General features: G+C 42.2%; 1 protein-coding gene across 1 annotated transcript; it reads left to right on the top strand.

The window, feature by feature from the left end:
• The first annotated feature begins 10048 nt into the window (after window positions 1-10048).
• LOC129764278 (lariat debranching enzyme) lies at window positions 10049-19714 on the top strand. The gene is made up of 2 exons (XM_055763197.1): window positions 10049-10587; window positions 10651-19714. Exons 1-2 carry the CDS (start codon window positions 10391-10393, stop codon window positions 12068-12070), a joined length of 1617 nt encoding a protein of 538 aa, XP_055619172.1. The 5' UTR covers window positions 10049-10390; the 3' UTR covers window positions 12071-19714.
• Window positions 19715-20285: the final 571 nt, after the last annotated feature.

Here is a 20285-nt window from a genome sequence, read left to right as displayed (position 1 = left end):
GACTGACCAAGGCAACCCTGAACTGTGTAATGTGCTACGTGTGTGTCTCGGGATACTCACGAGTCCCTTCGTGTCGAGCAGAGGCTTAAAACAAGGGGAAGGACTATCATACCGCCGGCAACAACACCAGTAAGAAGATCCGTAGACCCATTCTAGGTGGTAATCGTGTCTACCTGACACTGACATTACGGACGACCCTGAGATCGAATCAGGTGCGCCGCCGCACGAAGTTGAAGCTGTACAAAACGCTGATTACACCGGTGGTTCTCAATGGGCTTGAAACGACCCCAATGCTCACTAAGGACATCCTAATAGACTTGATGTTTTTGAGCGAAAAATGTTGCGGTACTCCACCGAAGATAGTGGAGTACAAGCCTAAGACGAACAGTGGTGTAGATGCATGAACTAGTTACTAGTTACTAACTGGAGAAACCCCCATTGCACATCTGGCAAAAGTCAGAAGACTGCGATGGGACGGACATGTCGCAAAGATGCCGGACTACAATCCGATAAAAAAGCTTCTTTTCAGCAACCCCTCCGGCACCAGAAATAGAGCAGCACAGATCGGAAGTGACTTGCGTGTGTTGGGACGCCTGGGATCGTGGCGACAAGTTCCAAATCATGTACGAAATGAAAATATGCCTCCCTTCGAGCAGTAACTGCAACTGCAACGAAACAACTAAAAAAGGGAAAATGGAATAACTCTATTTAGAACATTCGTGTTCAACATTCCATCGCTAGCGAGCTTGAATGCTTGATCAGTTCTTGCAGTAGTGCCGTACTATTCCCATCGTGTATCACCTCCGACATCATCCCGGTTGTGGCTAAAGAAACATCTATTCAAGCATCACCGGGACTGCTCAGCAGTCATTCCATTGTCTTCTCTTTATCTCTCCTTCCAGTGGTGCCGGCTGGGGGCGAGTAACCATAGTGAAGATCGGGTAACTAACCCCGGTGGGATGTTGGTCGTATAGTGACAGGGAAGGGGGCCTATCCGAGCGTCTGTTCACTATGAAGGTGCAGCTCAAAACAGTGTCTGTTCCCCATGTCAGGGGCGGCTGATAACTGTCTTCTTGCCATCGGGGACTCCAAAAAGAGCTGTGTACGTCGGTCCTCTTGCGAGACAGGGGGTTGGTGCAGGCTCGCAAGGCATCCGTAAAAATGAAGCGCACAAACACGAGCTGGGTACAGCTTCCTTCTTGATGGGGGATATGCAGAAACGGGTGATTGGTTGGTGGCCGATCAATGAAAGAATTTGCAGATTGAGGATGCGAGGCCACTTCTTCAACATCAGCACCATCATCATCCACAGCTTCCATCTAGCTAGCACCGATGACGATAAAGTAGATTTCTACGCGCAGCTAGAGCGTGAATATAATCGCTGCTCAAAACACGACACCAAAGCCTTCATCGGTGATTTGAACGCTCAGGTCGGCCAAGAGGAGCAGTTCAGATCGGTAATTGGTAGGTTCAGCACCCATCAGCGAACCAACTAAACGGCCTAAGACTTATCGACATCGCTGCCTCCAGGAATATGGCCATACATAGCACCTTCTTCCAGCACAGCCTCCAATACCGTTACACCTGGAGATCACCTCAGCAAACAGAAACACAAATTGGCCACGTTTTGATCGACGGTCGGCACTGCTCGGATATAATTAACGTCAGTACCTACCGCGGCGCATATATCGATTCATACCACTACCTGGTGATGATCAAGCTGCGTTCTAAACTGTCAGTCGTCAATAACATAAGACCAGCGCTCACCACGACAAATGCAAGCGACTCGACAAAACGTGGAACGATACAGACTGAAGCAAAGTTAGCAAACACATCTCTTTCGGGAAAAAAGGGCCGCCCGGAAGAGAAAGAGTGTTAGGAGATGGAGCTGCTTTATGGTTCTCGAGAATCGCGAAATTTTTTTCAAGAAACTAAACGAATCGCACAAAGGCTTTGTGCCGCGAGCCGAAAATTGAAAGGTGGAGCCAGCACTACGATGAACATCTGAACAGCGCGCAGACAGGAGACCAAGATGGCATTGATGAGGACTACACCGGTGCAGTGAATACGACGACGTACCACCCACCGACGATGGGTGAAGCTAAAGAGGCCATTAATCAGCTAAAGAACCACAAAGCAGCTGGTAAGGATAACTTCGTAGCGGAGCTCTTCAAGGGAAGTCCGAGAAAACTTGTAGAGTGTATGCACCGGTAAGAATCTGGGACAAAGACCACCTACCGGAGGAATGAAAGACGGGGTAATCTGCCCCATCTATAAAAAAGGTGACAATCTGGATTGTGAGAACTATTGTGCCATCACAATCCTAAATGGTGCTTACAAAATTCTGTCTCAGATCCCCTTTCGCCGTCTATCGCCAATTAGATTTGTGGGAAGTTATCACATTTTGGACCACATTTTACACTGCGGCAGATCCTGTAAAAGTGCCGCGGGTATCAGGTCCCACATCTTCGTTAATTTCATGAATTAAAGGCCGCATATGATAAAATCGACCGACGACAGCTATGGAGAATCATGGAAGAAAATGGCTTTCCCCGAAAGCCGACAAGACTGATTCAGACAACAATGAACGGTGTGCGGTGCTGTGCTTGGATCTCAGGTGAGATGTTGGAATCGTTTGAGACTCACAGGGGACTTCGACAAGACGATGGACAGGAGAGTTTGCTTTTCAACGTGGCGCTGGAAGGTGTTATGCGGAGAGCAGGCTCCAACATGCGGGGCACGATTTTCAACAAGTTTAGTCAGTTTATCTGCTTCGCCGACGATGTGAACATAATCGGAAGAACAAATCGAGATGGTGAGGAATTTGGCTCGTTGATAACAACTGACAACAACAACAGCCGTGAAATTCGAAGAGGCACAGTCAATGCAAGTCGTGCCTACTATGGGCTCCGCAAATCCTTAAGGTCCCACAACCTCCGACCCCGTACGAAGTGTACCATGTACAAATTTCTATTTCGACTGGTTGTTCTCTATGGGCACAAAGCATGGACTATGCTTGAAGAGGACTCCCAAGCACTTGGTGTTTTCGAACGCCGAGTGCTTTTTTTTCCCTGTTGGGTGTGAACCACTGCGTCCATTATTCTGAACTATTGTGGTATATCCCATTTTTTTATACTCAGCTTCAAGCTTACCTACTGCTTATTGATGAAGAAGTAGACTGAAAGCTATAGCGAGATAGGTGCCAATCAGGAATACTCTGTTTGATAAATTTTATAATCCTGATCGGCGACGCAGACCAAATTTCCTTGGGCTCCAGAATAGCCTTATCAAGGTATCGAAGTCTGCGTCTAGTTAGAGCTCCACAATTACAGAGCAAATGTTCCGAGGTTTCGCTTTCGGTATTACAAAAACGACAAATATCATCTTGCACTAAACCTATGTTTTTGAGATAGTATTTACTCGGACAGTGTCCTGTTATAAGACCTGTGATTGTGCCTAAGTCTTTCTTATTAAGTAGAATAATATACGGTGGTGTACAGGAAAACGGAGTATGGAGAAGGAGAACCACGAACTGGCGCAACTCTACGGCGAACCCAGTACATATCCAGAAAGTCGTCAAGGCTGAACGAGTACGATGGGCAGGGTACGTAGCAAGATTGCCGGACAGTAGCCCTGTGTTCATATCGAATCCGGTAAGAAAAAGAAGAAGAGGAACCCAGCGTGCGGGTGGTTGGTTCAAAGGTGGACATGACTTGGCATGAATCGGTGCGGTCGAGAGTTGGAGAACTGCAGTCTTCGATCGGATTTATTGGCGAAATATTTTGAAGATGTAAATCTCTCAATGGGATGTAGTATCATTATGAATAAATAAAAATCTGGTGTTACTTGAAGACGTCTCATCCTAATTCATTTTGATTTGTGTCACACGGGGCTTGGAGTCAAAAATGTTGATGAAACAATGGTTTTGTCCGAGTGTTTTCTCGTAATTTTCGTTCTGAGTATTCATTGTCTCATCAACTATGTACGGAATACGCGCCACATTGGGACTATCTGCCTGGAACACAAAAAATTGTTTCACCTCTGATACCGGACCAACATAGATCGTGTCAAGGTTGTCAAGAGCTTGATTGAAATCTTCCGATTCGGCTGGTCCAACGTAGATCATTGCCCATTCGAGACCCTCTTCAATTTTTTCAGATCGCTTCACCCGAAAACAATTTAAACAAATAAAAATTGTATATCAAGTTCGTAAAATACTTACATTTCATAAGTGTTTCTTTAAACTGAGCCAACACCAAACAGTGAAAAAACTGTTTGGTATTACCCCTAACCAAGGATGGTTCCAATCGTATCAACGAGCGCTCGTTACATTTTCTTATTTGATTCATTCAACGCACACAATAAAATGCTTCAAATCACTCATGAAACAGAAAACTGACGTGTCAACGAAAACACTGAATGAACACAGCGTGAGAGTTATCGTTTGGTATCTGAGCGCGTGTTCATCGATACTCGCTTGTATCATTTTATGACTCGTTCGTTAGTTTCTGCCTGCGCTTTACTTTCGTTTCCTGATCCGATTGGGTGCTTAGCCTCGGAGCTTTGGATCGAATCGCTTTGTGATAGAGTGGTGTCGCTCTCAGAAAAGAATTGAATCGCAAGGCAAAAATGCGATGCGATGAAAATATAACTTTTCGATGTGCTAATGGGCGCAGGTGCGCACCTAACAGTTGTCGTCCAATAACTTTTAAAAGGAAAGCCAATAAGGTTAAGTTTGCTTACCAGATAGTAACTATATATAACCTTCGATACGCAATTTATAAATACTTGGTTTTGCTTGTCCAATATTTATTATAATACAAATTGTCAAAAGCGGATTTTTGTCTAATAGTGGAGGCACAAGTTCGCAGCCTATGGGGCAAACGATCGCACTTATTGAAATAAGCTTTTGAGATAACTTGTACCAAAAATCAATGATTTATCATTGGTAGCGAGTGAAAAAATCATTAATAGCGTGTGTAGGCATCATCCAAGAGGGGATGGGTAGTTGATTACTTGCTGGCTAGACTGATTTGTTGTAAATTTCGAAAAGGCATACGATGCATCCTCATGAAGCTAGATCTCGTCCCTCTAGTTTTGTAACCTGGTTGTATCCGCGCTGGACTTTGATGGCTTTCGCAAAAACACCAAATCTTTGGAGAAATCGTTTTGTCCAATGGTCTGCAATGGATGATCAGTTTCTCAGACTGCTCACTCTCGACTAGAGATGAAAAGGAATGTTGATTTTATTTTCACTCCGGATGATCGAATTTTCCGGATAATCGAATCATAAAAAAAATAAAAGGAAATCTCTCGGTAAACGTAAAATAACAATGATTCGCACTGACTTATTCATATAATGCAGTATCTTACCCACAAATTAACTAGCGCCCCATGGGGGAGGAGTAATGTTTTGAAATTCGAGAAAAAAAATCATTGCCTTGTTACAGCTCATGAACCAAAATATTATTCAAATGATCTAGTCCAAATACAAGCAAAAGCTTGGCATCCAGGAGCCAAGGAGAGTTCGATGAGATGGTTAAGCGAATCAACATTAGGATGCTATGTTTTGGGTGGCCGAGGCTTGGGATGAGGTACCAACTGATTCCATTGTGAAGTCAAGGAAAATGTTGATATCCTGTTGTCGGCTGTAAAAGAACGCACAAACGCATGAACGGTGATGTTATGGTTTTCGGAAGACTCAAACTTTGGCGTCTTTACGACAATAGTAAGTAAAGTCTGAATGAGCTATAATGTTGTATAGTATATCTTTTCGAGGTAATCAATATTTTTCAGGAAGTCCCATTCGTAAATTTGAGATGATCATTCTCGCTGGCACTCTAATGCACATCGTTACTCATGAATTAATTTTCAAACCGAAATAAATAATAATTTGCAAGAAAAAAAAATTAAATTAAATTAAATCTATTCTGCGATAATATCGTAACATATGAAGATGCTAAATAGACATCTTTTGAGAATCCAATAAATCGAAGGACTATCCAAGCGGATTCAAAGATTTATCACTTATTTTGTATTCTTTGCAACAATCTCAATACTCCTACCCCAACTTTTCCTTTTCCTTACTACATCCGTGATTGTTCGAAAGATCATATTATATATGATGCACTGTGGATAACTGAATTAAAACATACTAAACAGACCATGCTCATCCTAACTACATCCATGTTTCATTGAATTATCATATTAGGTATGTTTAAATATTAAATCGATGTATTCATTTAAATTTGGAATTTCCAACGTATATAAATCTACTGCAGATAATCGAAACTAGTTGTATTGACCAACCCCTTTTCCAGCCCTCTCCTCTATCTAGCTTCGTACAAATTTGTTCAAATAATCATATTTATAAAGTATATTAACAAATTATTCAAAATTTCCGATAAAAAAAAAATCAAAACCAAAATACTCCGGATGATCGAGTCTAAAATTCCGGATAATTGAGCCCTCTGGATAATCGAGTCCGACCTGTACTTACTCTTTCTTAACTAATTTTAAAATTATTTCAATATATTCCCAAAAAATCATAATTGTAACCTTTCAATATTCTTTCTGTTCAATATTCCTTGCAGAAAACGTGATACTCTATTAATATGTGTTCTTCGTCTTCAATCAGTTTTTAAAGTCATTTATCCTCCATAGAACAAAATTATTGATTGTCGGTCTGGGAGACCATTTGCGCGAGTATATTAGGGTTAAAAACAGGTTTAAAACGTTTTGTTGGGAGAAATAATGCATACAATCTGGCACGTAACGTTATTTGATTGTGTTAAAAGTTCTTTCGGATTTACATTAGAACATCATTTCTTTTCTGAAGAACATTCCGCAAAAACTGAAATATGTATATTCGGAAGATTACTGTACCGTATTTATTTTCCATCGATTGGTGAAACGCTATACTCCATGCGAAAACTGGTAAATATTGACCATCCGGATAACAGAAAAATTGTTGCTATCAATTTCATATCACATCTGTGTGTATATTCGCATGCATCAGACTTTTTTATTCGATATTTTCTTCTTTACGTTAGCCGTGTGGTCCTGTTTTTTGTCGTTAAAAGTTACCTGCTGGCGGTTTTCTAGTTTCCTTTAATGCTGATATTCTTCGAAAACAAACTACTGTACCACAAGCATTTACAAAACATAACATATTTAATCGCATATACAATTAGCCCACATTAATCTAAAATATGTATTACACCTGATAAATTTTTTAGAATAAGTAGGGGACATTCAAAAACAACTGATCGAATGAAAATTGCCGCTTTGTCCCTGCTTATAAATGTTTGTACGGTATGCATCACAATATACAGATATTTGCTGCATCGGCCCCTAAAACGCTTGCTGTCGGTATGATAATCGTTCAAATGAGTGCAATCACGGGAAAATTATCGCTTGGCGATCCTTCTCTGTCTCATCCGCACACAAATCCGATCGATGGTGAATCATTGGTCGACAAAGCTGCTGTTCTTTCTACTTACGAGACAGAATGAACTTGTCTACCACATGTTTGGATTCGCTCACTCACTGATTGGTATCGTATGATGCGAGACCAACACATTGATTGAAGAAGCTGTTTTCACATGCTGAAAAAAGTTGGATGCTTTCGTCGATTCTCTCGTCAATCACCAACATTGCCCCTAACAAATATTGAAATTCAATGAACGCAAAAATTAAAACGACAGCACTGCCGTGATTTCGCAAAGTGACGCAAGCGCCAAAATTGACATTTTACTTTTTATGTTATAGATCGATAAATAATACCAAATCCTTTAAAACGACTGCAAAGTTTTATAGAAATGTGAAAAAATGACCCCGTAAAAGCTTGAAAACGGCATGGCGTAAGCGCCATTTCCACTGTGATGTGGCGCAAGCGCCATTTCCCTTTTGATGTGACGTAATTTGATTGTGCTGCGATGTGATTTTTTTATCTGTTCTGATGACATAGAATGAACGAGAAGGGACAGCAAATTTCTAATAACAACATGTTCCGTAATAGACTTTTTGCCGAATGAGAGTCGCATGACTTTTTTCTTGTAAAAAACACATTTCGGAAAATCTCCTCATGCCAAATATTTTAATAAAAACAGTCGATCCCTGTGCAGTGATACATTTATAACAACAATTTTGTTATACAAATCATGTACTTAGAAGCTCTGTTTAAAAATCTTGTCAAATATTTAAAATCAGAAAATCGAACTCATATTGAAAGAAAACAAGTATCCTAGATTGAAGTGTACTGTTGTTCTCACATATTGCACATAACGATTGTAACTAAATAGTTAAAACTCATCAATCATCAAAAAGAAAAAACTCATCAATTGATTACAAGGATTTTCCAAAAGTGTCCTTTATCTTCAGGAATCAAGAGACAAAGCTTCTTGACGATGCTTACTTACCTCACCTGCTCAATTTCTCTTTCGGATGAATTGAAGTGTTGATTGAATGGTAAATGTGGTAAATGTTGGTAAATGCTGCACTCTTCTAAATTCTCTATCGAAACGCACCTTAACAAAACTCAAAACATCCTCGCGTAAACTGTATTTGCTTGACATCGAATAATTTCGGACGGGATTATCTTATTTGACACGGATGTTTTCAATTGCATTTTGGATTGGAAAAAAATGGTGCTATCCATAATTGTTACATCTGGTTCTCAACTACGTTAGCCTGCTCGACGATTGCTACAAAGTCGGAAAATTTGTAGAACTCTTCTCCTTGATGCTTCCTTATGCTCCGTCCAACGGCGGCATTTTGGAAAAAATAATTGGAAACAGATTCTCGCATTCTTTGATGGATGAACGCCAATCGGTTGTGGAAACAGCGATTAAAACTTGCTGTTTCCACAACAAACTGGCGTTGGTAACATAACTTAAACAAAACTCCATTTTTTCCAAAAATCAAGCCGATGGCAATGTTTCTCCATCAATTGTACACAATTTGTACAGATCAGATTTTCGTAATGTACGCGTATGCTGGTTGTACATGCAATTTTGCGAAAAGTCTCATACTGAAAATTCTTCCCTCTGGCGCTTGCGTCACTTCGCGAGATTACGGCAGAACAGCAATTGAACGGAAAAGCTGTCGACACATATCGTGCGCGACTCGACATGCTGAGTTGAATTGAAAAAGTTGGTTCTTTCGAAGTTGCCAGTTGCCTAGTGTATATGCTCCCATTTGATTACACATGCTCTCGACTTCTTTGCGATATTCGTCAAGTTGTTTTCCAACTTAGGTTGACTAGTGTGTAGATAGCCTTACTCGATAAGCCCAGGGTATTCTTATGTTGATCAATGAATATTTACCATTGTTGTACGTCTAAATTAAACCTACCGATATAGTATTAGGTTTACAGGTACTCTCAGGTAGAGTTAAAATCTCAAATAAAACAAGTGGGTTTCTTCGAATCGAGCACATTGTTCGTCAAACCACCGAAAGTGTAGTGTATATCGGTCTGGCGCAGCACATGTGTCGGTAAAGCAGATGCATCTGTTCTGATAACAGCTGTGTTTGTAATGAACCAACCCTGGCTTCCAATCACGCCAGCATCCGCGTTGACGGCATTGAGCTTTGTATTACAGAATGGGGGAGTAGGCATGACAATATGGGTTTGCAGAAGAAATGAACACCCTTTTGGAATAAAAATTATGAATGAAAATTATTTTTCCCAAATCAAATTAGTACTTCATCTAAATGAAAATCACTTTTGCTTACAAGTAGTGTAAAAATATCATACAAAAATTGTGTCTAATGATAATTTTATATTATAATGGTAAGTTTTGGTGAAAATATATGAAAATTCATAGAAAGTAGTTTAAATTAGGGTCAGAAAAATGTATTTCTAGTAGAAAAATAACGCCAAGGAAGAATTTTCATACAAATTTTAGCTTTAAAATTGCCTTAGGGCCGACTAATCTGACAGGGAATAGTTGGCCTCATACAAACTAATGTCGTATCCAGATGGCGACACCATTCCACCGTCAACGCGAATTTCGATGTCATGCTAGAGTTGTCAAATTTATCTGAATGGTGAATTCCAACAAGAAGAAAAACCACTACTGGAGGCGAATTAACAGAGAAGCTTGGTTCTGAGAGAAAGCAAGCAAGTGCATCTCGGAGATTCAGCCGTTTCTATATGTATTCCAAAATGCAGAGTGTACTTCAAGCCTAGCTTAGAGAAGAGTTTGTTTTTGTTTAATTCTGCTTTAAACCGCTTCTTTACTGTGCATTTGTGTTGTGTTCAATAGTGTTCTTTTTCTTTGCATCAAGCCGAGCCTTCAGAGTATAGTTTTGTTTTTGTTGACTATTTCATTTGATTATATCCTGTGCCAGAGTCGAAGTACAAATAGTTAATATTTAATTAGTCAAAATGATAATCGCTATCGAGGGTTGTGCTCACGGCGAGTTGGAGAAGATTTACGACCTGATTGAGAGCATTCAGCAGCGAGAAGGATACAAGGTCGATCTTCTGATCTGCTGCGGAGATTTTCAATCTACAAGGAACCTACAGGATCTGCAGTGCATGGCCGTTCCAAAGAAGCACTTGGATATGTGCACCTTTTACAAGTGAGTGGAATTATCGTCAAATTTCGACGTAGGGTCTTACCATTTTTGTGATTGTGATTTCAGATATTACAGCGGTGAAAAAACTGCCCCGGTATTAACCATTTTCATCGGCGGAAACCACGAAGCTTCGAATTACTTGCAAGAACTTCCGTATGGTGGTTGGGTGGCGCCAAACATTTACTATCTCGGGTATGCTGGTGTAGTGAATGTAAATGGTGTTAAAATCGCGGGAATCTCCGGCATTTATAAGGGACACGATTATCTGAAAGGTAGATTTGAGTTTTCTCCGTTCAATGAGTCTACCAAGAGAAGTGTTTATCATATTCGCCAAATCGATGTGTTCCGCTTGAAACAGTTGACGCCAAAGGTGGACATTTTACTTTCTCATGATTGGCCTCGAGGAGTTACCAGTTATGGAAACAAAAAGCAATTGTTACGATTTAAACCCGCATTTCGAGAAGACATTGAGGAGAACAAGCTCGGAAGTGCACCTTGTGAGGACCTGTTGATGACTTTGAAGCCACCTTACTGGTTCTCAGCTCATCTCCACTGTAAGTTTTCCGCGCTCATTCCTCATGGCGATGGAATGGTCACAAAGTTTCTGGCATTGGATAAGTGCTTACCCAAACGGAGGTTTTTGCAAGTGCTTGATATAGAAAATCCCGAAGCATCTCCTGGGAAGAAAGTGGAGCTTTGCTACGATTTGGAGTGGCTCACGATTCTTCACCTCACCAATCATTTGATCAGTGTGAAGGGAAGCAATGGATACATGCCGGGAGACGGCGGCGGAGAGCGGTTCAACTTCGTTCCTAATGAGATGGAGAAAAGGACTGTGTTGGAGCGGTTCCAAAATGATCTCCGCATACCTTTGAATTTCACACGGATCACGGCACCACACGATCCAAGCGCTGCGGCTGATTTTGATCTTGTGGAGCAGCCCAACGCCCTGCTGAATCCCCAAACGACAGATTTCTGCGACAAGCTGAACATTGATGATCCCCTCCGGTTAGCCATGCTCATGAGTGGTCATGAGCTCAACGTCTCAAACTACGTGGACCTGAGTCCGTTGACTGTTTCGGTTAGCCCGGAACGAAACGACGATGAGCTGATAATAGAAGACGATTCATCCTCGAATGAAGAGTCCAATGAACCCACACATTTGCTAGCCCGGCCCACGTTGTCATCTATTCTACCGAAACCCAAGTGGCGCCCTAATTCTAGTTCAGACGAGTCTACGCTCGATTCTTCCTCCCTGTCTACATCGAATCGCAGCGCTCCGACGCCCAAAAAGCAGGATTTGAATCTATCGGACAATTTCACTATTGACGATTTGAATCTGTCGAGCCCTAAAGTTATGCATGTCGACGGTGCATCCGCCGTCGTGGTTGAAGACGCAACGGTAGGTAATGCCGAGGAAAGACCACCGAATAAAAAGTTCAAGCGGCGGAACCAAGCGATATATGCCAAGGAAGACAGTGATTAAGGAAGCGCGGATGATCAGTTGTACAAAAGTGGTGTGCATGATTTGAGGGGAACGATCATCAGCTATCAGCGATAGTGAATTGTAAATTATTGATCAACTTTGCAATACTCGTGGGAGGGACAAATCACTTTGACGTCAGTAATTTTAAACATAAGAAATTTTTTCATTGAATAAATTGAAAAGTATTCGTGAGATTGCATGTTTATGCATTAATTTTCAGCCCCTCTACCAATTCGGTACCGGGTTCGATTATGTGAGATGATGAATAAAATTTTGTAGAAAAAAATAAGATAGTTTAACCAACGGCGTATAGTACATTAAATAGAGAACACAACATGGCCTGATTCTTGACCACTCTTTGTTTTTTGGGAGGCTTGAAACTTTGAGGCCTGATTAACAATTTTTCCCCAATGAATTCGGTTCGTGGCTATCTCTCTCCAATTCCGCGGGCACCCTGTGCTCACCATGTCATGCTTCACTTGGCCTGACCTTATTGCTCGTTGCGCTCCTCGTCGTCTCGTACCAGCCGGATTCCCGATGAACACCATTTTTGCAGGATAGTTGTCCGACATTCATGCAACATGTCTTGCCCAGCGTATCCTTCCAGGCTTGATCACTTTCTGGATACTTGGTTCGCCGGTGAGTTGCGTGAGCTTGTGGTTTATTATTCACCTCCATACGCCGTCCTCCTGCACACCGCCGAAGATGGTTCTTAACACCCGTCGTTCAAAGATTCCGAGTGCTCGCAGGTCCTCTTCGAGTATTGTCCAAGTCTCGTGCCCGTAGAGGACGACCGGACTTATTAGCCGTTTATACAGGGAACATTTTCACGACTGTTAGGTCTGTTTGACCTTAAGTGTTTGTGGAGGTTATAGTAGGTAAGACTCCGATTGATAATGCGTCTCCGGATCTCGCGGCTGGTATCATTGTCAGACGTTACCATTGATCCAAGGTAGACAACTTGGCCCACTACCTCGAACGCATCGCCGTCGATCATTTACACTACTACCTAATCGGGTCCTGTCGTGCTCGGATCCGGAAGCCAGCATGTATTAGGTTTTAGACAAATTGATTTTCAGTCCAATTCTCTCTGCTTCGAGCTCAAGTCTGATGTAATGTTCAGCTGCCGTCTCAAATGTTCTGCCGACAATGTCTACGTCATCAGCGTAGCCAATGAATTGACTGGATCTATTGAAGAACGTACCACGCAAGTTAAACGCTGCTCGTCCCATAACACCCTATAGCGCAATATTGAACAGTAGTCAAGAGAGACCATCGCCTTATCGAAACCCCCTACGGGACTCGAATGAATCAGATAATCCACCCGATATTCGCACTCAGCACTGTATTCCATCCATCGTAGCCTTAATCAGTCTTGTCAGCTTCACGGGGAAGCAGTTTTCGTCCATGATTCTCCATAGCTCTTTTCGTGTTATTGAATCGTATGCGGGTTTAAAGTCGATGAATAGATGGTGCGTAGGGACTTTGTACTCACGGCATTTCCGGATGATCTGCCGCAAGGTGAAAATTGACTGACCTTCGATGAAGCCGGCCTGAGAACCTCCCACGAATCTGTTTGTCAGGCGCGATAGCCGACGGAAGATCATTTGGGAAAGCACTGTGTAGGCGGCATTCAGGACGTTATCGGTCCACGGTGCACGAAAGTTTTCACATTCTAGTTTGTCCCCTTTTTTGAAGATAGGGCAAATAACCGCTTCTTTCCACTCCTGCGGTAGTTGTTCTGTTTCCCAATTTCTGGCAATCAGCCGATGCGGATAACTAACCAACTTTCGTCAAGTTCATAGAATTCTGTACAAACCGAGACGGAAAATTAATGCTCACATCTGTTGGTATTGGTGCTTTCAAACCATCTGGCGTTTAGCTGAGAAGAACATGGACTGCTATAAATTGATGTTGATTTACACAAAAGTAACTACTCCTTCGTTCAATGCAGCAGTTCTTATCGTTACATTTCACTACTTGCAAAAGGTCTTGGCATGTCCTTACGTGACGAGCAAACTACTCGGCTTAATATTGTACTAATTCTGCTTCGTCAATTTGGAAGTTTTCGGACCTTATATATTCTGCTTTGACGGGATATTCATCGATCGCTAGGTTATTCCATAAATCAGCTTCATACGATTCATACTAAAAATGCATACTGCATATTAAAAATGTTTTGTTTCCAATTCCGGGTCCCTTGTTTTGAGTTTTACATATAAGTTGCATATCGGGTCCCTTATGATCACGAATAAGTATTTAACCTACCGGGAAAGAGGGACAGTCCGACTTTCAACTCAGTTGAATGCACTGCGTGCTGGAGAATTTGTAGCAACTAATATTGCATCAAGATTCAATTGATTGAAATGATAAATCGAAAATATATATGACCTTTTTAAAATAAGAGTTCTCGTCTGGTACTTCATCCACATTAATTATGGTTTCCTTAAGATATCTCTGCACTTGCTTAAAGTGAAGGTGGAACGAAGCCACAAATGGCTGTCACAATGGCGCTCACTTCTTTCATCTCCCTCCCTCACCCCTCGCCCGATATGCAAAAAAATCAATAAATTTGTATGTAGAAAATGATCGTTTTCGCACACTTCCCATCAAGTAATATTAACCAAACTCTAATCGATTACTAACGAGATATTAAATTTTCATCTGACGTCGCAATGTATAATGAAAAACGTCGGAAAACTGGAGCTAGTGCTCTGAAAGATAAATTTTTATTTTTCAGTTTTCCGCAATGGTTTTGTTTGTATTCGGAGAGCATCGTTATTTTTTCGACACTGATGCCAGACAACATCATCGAAACAGCTATAACAAACACTCAATAAAATGTTATCCCTAAGTCATAGCGTTTCATGTCATGAAAATCAATAAAATAAAATTGTGTTGATGTCAATACAATTATTATTTTTACGTTTAATGGGTCTATAATGAAAATCTTAGCAACTTTAACATTCGTTAAGAAAATTGTATTGCAGAGCTCGGAACACAGCTGCACATGCCTTCAAAAATAGTAAACGGAAAAGTATTACATTCAATCAAAACGCCTCGGCCAACGAAGAGAAGGGTTAATGCTCTCCAACATGTATATGTGAAAACGATCAACGAAGGAAAATTTTAAAGAATTAAAGAATTATCAACATCGAGTTACTGTGCGAAAGAATTTGTTAATACCAAAAGAGCCCCATTTCGCATGTGTTATAAATTTGCTCATACGCTCGCATATAATCAGAATTTTTCTTCATATGCAAATTCACCTTCTATATATATTTATATTTGCAATTGTTCATCGGAACACATCGTTCATGCATTTTACTTCAGTATTGAATTGTTATTTTCTTCAAATGTATTCTAAGACTCGTGTCAGTGAAGCGCCACACAGTCTGATAAGGGAATTGATCTATTTACGGGTGCTTTGCTCTTCTCTCACAAATACTATTATCCCATTTTTACACGTGGTTTTACCTATACTACTACAATGGCTTCCTTCCACCTTCACGAACCACCTTAAGCGAACTTCAATGTCTATATACCATTGAATGGACCGAATGGACAGTTAAATACTTGTTTGAAGAATCATAGGTGGACATAGGCTTCGTTTTGTAATTTATGAGAAACAAGCATTTAAAAAACTGGTATTTTGGAGCATTGTCACGTCGCAAAAATGAAGCATATATTAGTTTATCAGATGAACCTAAGTTCAAACATTGTTATACCTGGGTTTTATTAAGCAAGGTTGGTAAATGACTGGACTAAGCGTACTATCGGTACTTCACGTACCTGCAGGCATAAAATAGACCCCATTCGTGGTCCTTAGCTTTCTGTCCAGTAAGTCCTATCCGGTGCCGGCTGGGGTACGAGTAACCATAGTGAAGATCGGGTAACCAACCCCGGTGGGATCTTGGTCATATGCCGACGGGAAAAGGGCCTCTACGAGCGTCTGCTCACCATGGAGGTGTGGCCCAAAACAGCGTTTGTTCCTCATGTCAGAGGTGGCTGATCACTGTCTTCATGCCAGCGGGGATTCTAGAAAGAGTTGTGCACGACGATCCTGCGGCGAAACAGGGGGTTGGTGCACCCATTCGTAAAGATGAAACGCACAGGAAAATTCATAAAGAAATTCGAGACAGGATAATCGGACTAGCCTCACGCAAAGAACACGGACTAGAGATTGGAAACTCGGAACATGGAACTGCAAGTCTCTCAATTTTCTTGCGAGTACCCGAATTCTTTCGGAAGTATTGAGAGCCCGCAATTTCATCATCGTAGCGCTGCAGGAGGTGCACTGAAAAGTTCGATGGTGCGATCGTTCCAAGGTGGGTCTAGCATCCACCAGAGCTGCGGCAACACATACGAACATACGAGCTTCCATGTTTATGGGGGAGATGCAGAAACGGGTGATTGACTGGTGGCCGATCAATAAAAGAATGTTCAGATTGAGGGTGGCCTCGCATCTTCAATGTCAGCATTATTAACGTCCACAGCCCCATCTAGCTGTCGAATATTGTAGGCGCAATGCCCAGGCCTCGGAACGAGAGCGAGCACGTTTTCCTTCCTGGTGTTTTCCTTCAAATATGTATTCGAGTGTCTTATGGTCAGTTAGTACCGTGATGCGTATTCCGAATAAATACAAATAAAATTTCTCGGCTGCCCAAACGACGGCTTATGCCTCGCGTTGGGTTTGCGGGTACACTCCTCCTGTCTTTGTAAGGCCTTATGACACGAAGCGGATTATCCTTGGCTGGTTCATACTATTCCTTTTGACTAAAACCGCTCCAAGGCCCACCTCCGATGCGTCCACGTAATGCTCTGTCCGGTCCTTCGGATAGCCGAAACTTCAGGATGCCAGAATTAGCCGATATTATAATGTGAACACACACTTCGTTCGACGGTTCAACACGTAATGAATTTATTTTTCGAAATCTTTTTATTACAGGTTCCTACGGGAGACACTTGAAGCATTGATTCATTTAGATGCTATGTATACGATCACCAATCAGCGATCGGTGAACATGCGAAAGGGGACACTTTTGTTTTTCGCGAAAACGCTGACGGCCTTTGTGCAGGCGAATTTTCAATTATGTGTCGGTTAGTAATAACAGCATTTTCCCACCGATGTAGTTTGTCGAATGTGCAAGTTTGGAAAACGTGGGAATGACATGTGGAATGCACATGTTATACTGGCTAGCATATTCCAGTTTTTTCTCAAAAACCCTGGCGTTGCTAGACACCAACTTCTCCCAGTCATTCTCGGTAACGGTGTTGATTGTTGCCCCAGAATCAATCAAAAATTCAGTTGGAAGTAGGTCAAAAATCCCACGATTGTTCCATCATTCTGTGTCTTCACCTAGCAAAATAAGTGATTTGAAAATACTATTAGTGTTTGCTTATTTATTCATCGCTTAATTCAATAAGATTTAACTTTTACAGTTTTTGTATTAATAGTATCGGGTTTTAGATAACTTATTCTGGTTAGCTGTGCACTTTCTTGCAAAGTAGCCCACATCGCCGCAGCTGTTGTATGTAGTATTTCGGGCAATGCAGTTTTCAGATTCTCGTTGGTGCCGTCAAGATCCACACTGGCTACATTCTGTTCATCCTCTGCCTTCCCATTTTCGCTCGCACTAAACCGGTCGTGTGGAATGTCTACTCCTTGGCATTATCTTCCTTGCCCATTCTTGCTTGACCACTGCTATGGCTCCATTTTTAGATCTAGATGGATGCGTTTTTCACCTTCTACTTCAATAAAACCTTGCGGTTAATCGCATAGTTCACGATCCCATCCAGATTCAGTGTACTTTCGAGGCATGCGGCGTACGCAATCTCAGCAAGTAGCGAGTGAATGTCTCACCAGCGGCCTGGCGGAGAGAAATAAAAACCTCCAGTTCTACTCTTTCGTTACGTTTTCCCACGAAATAAGGACGAAATATTCTATAAGATAATTTTCATAATGGCTTATGAAGCCACCTTTAAAATGGCAACAAATTTTACAACAAATCGGTGCATATTTGACCCAAATCGGACAATCCGAAACATCTTAACACATTAAGTACCGCACGTTTTGGGGCAAACTTGTACGCTTCATTTGTTCGGATTCCACGAATGAGATCGTTTCCATCGGTGTGGATGAGACGAAGACGAGTCATCGGTAGGTCTTGTTAGATTCTTGACAGACCAAGGATTTAACCATCAAGTGTACAAAACACGGGTTATTTCGTGATCCATCCGTAATAGACGGAACGCGAAACACGAGAAAACTCGTGAGCGGTCCGCAATGTTGTAACCCGCGACGCCGGGGGAGCGCGCGAGCCCGTCGCTACCGGGGAATTTGCGCAGATAAGCGGTCGGCTTAAGCGCCACTCCCGTGAGGGAGACCGACCGCCGTGTTATTTTCCTTGCCCGGCAATGAGACACCCACTGAGGGCGGGTTTGTCCTTTTCTCCTCACAAACCCGGTTAGCTTCGCGACTTTTTTCCTGCACTCTCGGGAGAACCCGCGATATCGTTTGTCCACGAGACGTAATGCAGACACAAGGAAGTCTGGGTCGATCCCACTGACTACCACTTATGCTGAGGTCTCCTCACTGGACCTACTAATAATGATCTTCCCCTCAACTTCAGAGCTCGCTTCGGAGCGTAGGAGTGAGAGTGGAAGTAAACAAAAAAGGAGTCTCCACCCTGACTCGTGACCTAATTAACACAAAAAGAAGAGTGAACGGGTTCGTCGGTGTTTAGGCCACCGCGAGCCAGTAAATACACATTTGTTTCTTAGACCTTAACATATAAATCGAACGGAAAAGTTTATTTTACACTACATTAAATATCAAAACATCTCTCACAACATTCTCAATCACTTAAATCAATTAGCTTCATCAACACTTCTCTTCTACATTGAACATTTAGTCAATCAGGAAAGAACATCCATCAACATAGAAAATTTATTTACTCTAAGAACATTAATCAAATTTCATTACTCTACTCTAATTTTCCTCCCAAGTCTCGATCTCATCACATCTAGGTTGAGAAGACGGCGCGCTTGCTATTTACTCCGTTAGGCTATTCATGAATGGCTTCGCTTATAGCGATTGAAATTACACAGTCATATGGAGTGAGCTCTCCACTGCATGCATTATTTGTGTGTGTATGGCTTTGAATTGTGTGGCTTTCGTGGTTAGTAGCTATTTATAGCGTTTTGCTCAATATCACTTATCCTACATGCGCATGTTAATAATGGATAAGGAAAAAAGGTACTCACTACCATGGATTTATGTGATTCGCTACGTCGACGGGTTCTACTCCTAGCTGGGCGTGCGATGAGCGGTCCTAACTTCCGGTTTACGCCTGTTGCGGCTGCCAGTATTGTTCGCGCAGCGCAGTCTTCGAACCAGGCGGAAAGGTTTGAGCCTTGGCTGGATTTTTGGTCAATTCCAACGTTGACTCCGTGGGGTCAGTAGCGGCGCTTCCTAAAGAGGTTACACGAAAAGCACACACAAGAACCATTCAAAATTACGCCACATGAGCCAAACCACAATGCCATTCTTACCTCCGGATGTATTTAACGGATGCACGGGAGGGTACAACTTCAACTTTGCCTAAATCTATCGACTATCCAGCTAACAAAATTTGAACAAAAAAAAAAAAAAAAAAAAAAAAAAAAAAAAAAAAAAAAAATGGTGGTTCTCAAATGGGGATCAACATAGGGTAGGAGCCTGCCTGTTGGTCTCAAATGTTCCTATCTCACGCCTCCACGAAGATCATATGACGACATTTTTAGATCGGGCGTGAACTGGAAACACACACCTGGTCTTGGCTCCGAGAACGGGTGTCGAAAGTGGCTAAGTGAGGGGGTGCGAGCGAGTCAGAGCGCTATATCTCTCCCGGGGAAGGCCTCCCGGGTCATGGAGGCCTTGCCAACCCGCTGTCTCCCGGGCAAAGGAGATACACCCAGAAAATGGAGCTACGTTCACGAAGAGTAATTAGAATGCGATCACCCGAGGAGGGTCCCCGAACTGGAGCTGGTCCTGGAACGGGCGTAAGAGCGAGCGGCCAGCGGCTGGAGGGCGATGTGCAAGAGCGGGCCACCAGCCGGGTTCAACCCGAAGAGCTACCGCCACACGGAAACAGCAGCCATCGACATCACCCAAGAAACGCTGCGCCTACGAGACGTGTTGCGACTGCCAGACGACAGTCGTCCACACTTGTGG

The sequence above is a fragment of the Toxorhynchites rutilus genome, chromosome 2, assembly GCF_029784135.1.
Source record: "Toxorhynchites rutilus septentrionalis strain SRP chromosome 2, ASM2978413v1, whole genome shotgun sequence".
Lineage (NCBI taxonomy): Eukaryota > Metazoa > Arthropoda > Insecta > Diptera > Culicidae > Toxorhynchites > Toxorhynchites rutilus.
The sequence above is the reverse complement of the archived record's forward strand: the minus strand, read 5'-3'. Positions and strand labels throughout refer to the sequence as shown.